The following is a 5,716-nucleotide window of genomic DNA, read 5'->3' on the forward strand; positions in this document are numbered from 1 at the left end:
GAGACAGATAGCGGAGTAACCACAGAGGAGTTATCCTCCACGGGAGAAAGCAAGGGGGGAGAAAAAAGAGCGAGCGAGAGAGAAAGAGAGGCTGAGATACAGAGAGGGAGAGAGAGCAGGAGAGCAGTTCACTATCTCCATGGCAACTCGTGTTGCTCAGAATATCCTTTTCCCTTTTTTCTCCATCAATCTGCCGCAGACACACTCGTCTCGCAGCGGTGCCCGCAAAGGGCTGGTCGACGCCCACAAAACGCTGGTCGACGCCCACAAAGCGCTGGTCGACGCCCACAAAGGCCCGGTCGACTCCCACAAAGGCCCGGTCGACTCCCACAAAGGCCCGGTCGACTCCCACAAAGGCCCGGTCGATGCCCACAAAGGTCCGGTCGACGCCCACACAGGGCTGGCCGACGCCCGCTTGAGCGCCCGCGCGTGAGCCAGAGAGGTGTGAGCAGCCCGTTACCGCGGGGACCAGCGGTGATCATGTGCTCGGTGCTTCGGAGGGGTCACTTAGCGTGAATTAGAGTCAAGGCTGCCTGATGCTGCCGTCAGCGAGCCAGGGTCCAATTGATCCCCGGTAGTTTAGAGGTGAACCCAGGTGCTCTCATTAAGGAGTCCCTATAGAGATCTGCTTCATGCCTCCCATTTTGATTCAGAAAGCACCACAAACCCTACTGTTACCGATACTGCATTACAAATACACCACTGTTACCGATACTGCATTATAAATACACCACTCTTACCAATACTGCATTATAAATACACTACTGTTACCAATACTGCATTATAAATACACCACTCTTAACAATACTGCATTATAAATACACTACTGTTACCAATACTGCATTATAAATACACCACTGTTATCAATACTGCATTATAAATGCACTGATGTAAACTAATACTGCATTATAAATACACTGCTGTTACCGATACTGCATTAAAATATACCTTATCGTCCATTTCCACGCGTATTGTTTTTGAGGTAATCATTTATACGTTCCAACATAACTGTGTGCAAATTGTACATTTTAGTCGGGTTGTAAAGAACATTTCATCTGGTGCCTGAGCCACAGAAGAACACAGTTGAGCTCTCTGGGTTTATTTTAGATCTGCTCAAGTTATTCTGAAGCGTGGAGTGAGATAGTTTCGTGCAGAGATTGTCTCCCCAGTTGGCTTCCCGTTTCTAAGGCTGACTTCACACCTCCATTTTGATACAAACAAGACAATTGTTCCTCTATCCTTTCTGGGTTTCTACTTTGCTTTTCTTTTCAAATGAATCTAGTTGAGAATAAACACAACGATCAGGCCGTCACTATGATAACGTCAAGGAGAGTTTGAACTATGAATCCACGCCAACAGAATCGCATGGCTGATGGCTTATGCTCTTACTAACTAATTATTCCTGAGTATTCGTTAAGACTTGAGGATTGGAAACGGATCACATCAAACACACACACACACACACGCTCACACACAGACGGACACACAAACACGAATGCATACATACACAAACACACACACGCATGCAAATGCACGCACACACACACACGCACGCACACACGCACACACAAAACTACCACACAAGAAAATACTAGCAATAGCTTCCAAATCTCTGAAACAGGCACACATTATACGCGTAAACTATACATGATTGTCATTCAGAATGAAGCGGTAGATTTGGAATCAGCGCCCTCTTCAGCCATTCATGTATGATGTAATATCCTGGTTTGTTTCATGTGTTCACAGTACGACCAAGCTACCCTTAGCGTTGGCTTGGCAGCAGGCCAGAGTCTCACCCTTTGTCGCGGGTACACGAAGTTTGGATTGTCTTTGTTCCAGTTCACACCTGGCCCAGACAAACAGCGATCGCCAACGCAGTCGTGAAAGTGTTGTGCAACAAGACCTTTCTTTCATCAAGGCTCTCCCCGCTCCTCAGTGTGTGGCTTTTGTGGCGCAACAGTCTCGACAAAGCTCGCAAAGAATTTTTGAAATGATTGCTTGTTTTGTTTGGCAAGTTCAAATAGAAGAGCCCGTCAGAACCCTGTCCGTCTCATTTACAGAGGGAGAGGAAGAAGGGAGGAAGAGGAGCTACAGGAGAGGCTGGAGGAAAGCCATCTGAATGATCCATCACTGCAATGATGTGTTCAACAACACTTAAGGTTCTGCCTTTGGTTGATATCTCACAGTCAAGCCAATTACAGACAATGTTTATAAACCCATTGAGGAAACATGACTTACTATTATATTATATGTCATACCAACTCCGCCATTTTAGAAAGCATCAGATTTGACTGACAAACGCGGAAAAGTGAGCGAGTCTGATTAAGATCAAGGTCCAAGGATCATTGCTACGCTAGCTCACTGCACACGGACGTGCTACGCTAGATCACTGCGCACAGACAAGTTACGCTCGCTCACTGCACAGAACCCTGTTATTACATTGTTTTGAATACTGAAAGTAGCTGCTACTAACCAAGAGGGGCTCAATCTATATGTGTAAATATATTTATATATAAACTTGTACAAACAAACACACTCAAACAGTTCGAGTTCAAACAGGGGGTTGAAATCAACACAAAAGACATTTGAAGGAAAACACAAAAAAAAAAAAAAAAAATGGCGGCGGCGGCAGAAACCAGCGCTGCTGACCTGCTGGGTGGTGCCCTGCTTCCGGTTGGTGGCGGTGGTGGTGGTGATGTCGCTGATGGAGGGGGCGGAGTCGGAGCGGTTGCCCCCGGCGGCGGCGGCGCTGGACTGCGGCGTGATGGAGGAGGAGGGCATGTCGCCCACCAGCCGCGCGCTGCCCTCGACCTTGATGTGCGGGTGGCCCTCGGCGGCCATGTTCAGGATGCGCAGGCCATTGTAGTAGAGGCCGGCCAGCTGGCCCTGGAACATCCCGCCGGCCGGCGACGGCGCGGACGGCGTGTCCTCCCCCGCGCCGGCCGTGCCGGCCGCGCCCACGCGCACCGTGGTCTGGCTGTTGAAGATGGTCAGCTGGCGACCTTGGAGGATGAGGAGGAGGAGGAGGAGGAGGAGGTGCAAGCACAGACACGGGCACACACACATAGTGTCACACACGCACATACAGACACACACCGACACACACACCAGAACCCATGTGCACAAATGCACAGATCACACACAAACGTACACACACACACAAATACACACACACACACACACACACACACACACACACACACACACACACACACACACACACACACACACACACACACACACACACACACACACACACACACACACACACACACACACACATACCAATGGTCACAAACATGATAAATACATTTCCAAGCTGCTATCTGTCTGTTGCTGTCTCTAATGGAGTGAGGATGGGGCAGAGAGGAAGCAGAGAGGAAACAGAGAGGAAGCAGAGAGGAAGCAGAGGGGAAGCAGAGAGGAAGCAGAGAGGAAGCAGAGAGGAAGCAGTGGTGCACTAGGAATGGGGGAGGGGGGGGAGACGAGGGGGCTGCTGTTTGAGAGGAGGCGAAGGGCTGAGGGGGGAGACTGGAGAGCTGCTATTTGAGAGAGAAGAAGGAAGAGGAGGAAGAAGAGGAGGGGAAGGTGGAGGGAGGGGGAGGAGGAGAAGAAAAACTGATTTGGAGAAAGAAGAGGAAAAATAAAGGGATTATGAAGAGAAGAGGGATGCGAAGAAGGTGGAGAAGAAAAAGGAGGAGGAGGAGAAGTAGAAGGATGAGAAGAAGAATGAGGAGGAGTAGAAGAAGAAGGATCAGAAAGAGGAGAAGAAGGAGCAGTATGATTTTTAGGAGAGGAAGAAGGCAGCGGATGAGTGTCAGGGCCCCCCCCCCCCCCCAACACCCTCCTCCCTCCAGGCGAAGAGGAGGGCTGACGGATGGTTGCTACGGTGATGGCTGAGCGATACGGCGTTGTGTTTCACGTCGGGCAGATAGAGATAGAGAGAGAGAGAGAGAGGGAGAGAGAGAGAGAGAGAGAGAGAGAGAGAGAGAGAGAGAGAGAGAGAGAGAGAGAAGGAGAGAGAGAGAGAGAGAGAGAGAGAGAGAAACTGCAGTGACAGCTCCATGAAGCATGCACAGTCATCAGCTCTGGCACTTCACTGTTAAAGGGACTAGAGGCTAATTTAATGAGCTCTGCTTAAGTTTAGGAGGACAAACTTATTTACTCTATTAGTCATTTCAAATTAATCATCATTCTTACATGTCACAATACTTTGCATGTACTTTATGTGTATATTTTTCAGGGTACATTAGCTTTAGTAAATTCTTTAAAAGTTTAACAAATTAGATTTATGAAAAATAAATAAATAAAATTATTAACCAGTCTTAATAAAGCCCATTTTATCAGTACTTGTTTGGCGTTTTCTGATTTATTTACATTTAAATCGCTCCAACGTCCCTTTAACCTGACATTATCAGATACACACTAACAAGATACGTCACAGGCACAGTTTACACACTATTACACACTAGAGCTGTCCCACTTTTATATACTTAGTTATGGATTTTATATTTTTTAGATGTTAGTTGATGGTGCACAGTAATAATATTCAACTGTCCTCAGGTCGTGGTTTTATGCTGAAAGTTTTAAGGAATTTTAATCAGGGTTTTTTACCTTTGTCGAGTAGCCAATCATCAACTACTCGACCGAGCCGATAGGGGATTCGCTGCCTGGCGATGGCAAGGCGCTCGTTATCATTGTAGCCTTTAATTTAGAGATGAAAACACAGTAGTAATTACGCACATCCAAAACGTGGCACAGGAGCTGGATACAAAAACAACAGCAATGAAAAGAAGGTAAGGATCTGCTCATCGTTAGCACGTAGCCGAGGCCAAAGGTAGGCTAGGAAAAAAAGGAGATAGCTGGAGCTAGGTATTACAGTTTACAGTGAGCGGTCTTTTACTCTCTGTACATTGGGTTTGATTTATAGAGCACATGTCAGGGGTTAACATCTGCAGGAGCACAGGGAAATAAGGTTACAGCGGTCACATACTACTATATGACTGGCTAGAGTTTAGAGTACAGGAAGAAGGCTCAGAACAAACCTCACAACAATTAGCATTTAGCATTTTAGCTCAGGACTAACTGAAAACGATGTTGTGTTAAGATAACTATCTTTGATTACAGCTTTAGGATGAAATAAAAAACAAAACAGAAATAAATATGAACCAAAGAGCTTAAAAAAAATACATTCTTTTTTCTTTTACTTATTTTTTAACTCCATTTAACTCAATTTTTTTTTTAATTTTTTTTAACAACAAATGCACCAACTTATTTTTTTCTTTTTAATGAGCACACAAATATGATACCTGAATAATTATTTTTCATAATTTACCTTTAACTCTATTTAACAAGCCTTACATAACATAGATGACTAGGCTATTATAATAAACGTCTCATTTTATGGTTTAAACATTCATATTTCATTTCTTATGACACACACACATTACATTTCATACACATTATTAATACAGGGATGCAATCAGATTCTGGACTCCATCATTTTTATCATAAAACATTAATGGGAACAAAATGGGTCATCATCATCATCATCAATCAAGACATGTGACTGCCCCTGTGAGCGTTTGGATTTGCTGAGAGGGTATTGGGCGGGGCCTACCTGACGGGTAGCGCTCTATGACAGGCAGCTCATCCAGCTGCAGCGTGGCATTGCCTCCGCTGCGGGTAAACCGAACTATGTGGTATTTCCCGTCGT

The 5,716-nt window shown here is 45.7% G+C and overlaps 1 protein-coding gene across 1 annotated transcript in view; it reads right to left on the reverse strand.

The window, feature by feature from the left end:
- Positions 1-5,716, reverse strand: part of LOC130371749 (neurexin-1a-like) — a 21,851-nt gene that overhangs the window by 700 nt on the left and 15,435 nt on the right. The window contains exons 4-5 of the mRNA XM_056577612.1: positions 2,650-3,002; positions 206-400 (exon numbers count right to left, since the gene is read on the reverse strand). Of these exons, the coding sequence (XP_056433587.1) occupies positions 206-400; positions 2,650-3,002 (548 nt within the window). The remainder of the gene's footprint in view (positions 1-205; positions 401-2,649; positions 3,003-5,716) is intronic.

Source organism: Gadus chalcogrammus, chromosome 18 (assembly GCF_026213295.1).
Source record: "Gadus chalcogrammus isolate NIFS_2021 chromosome 18, NIFS_Gcha_1.0, whole genome shotgun sequence".
Lineage (NCBI taxonomy): Eukaryota > Metazoa > Chordata > Actinopteri > Gadiformes > Gadidae > Gadus > Gadus chalcogrammus.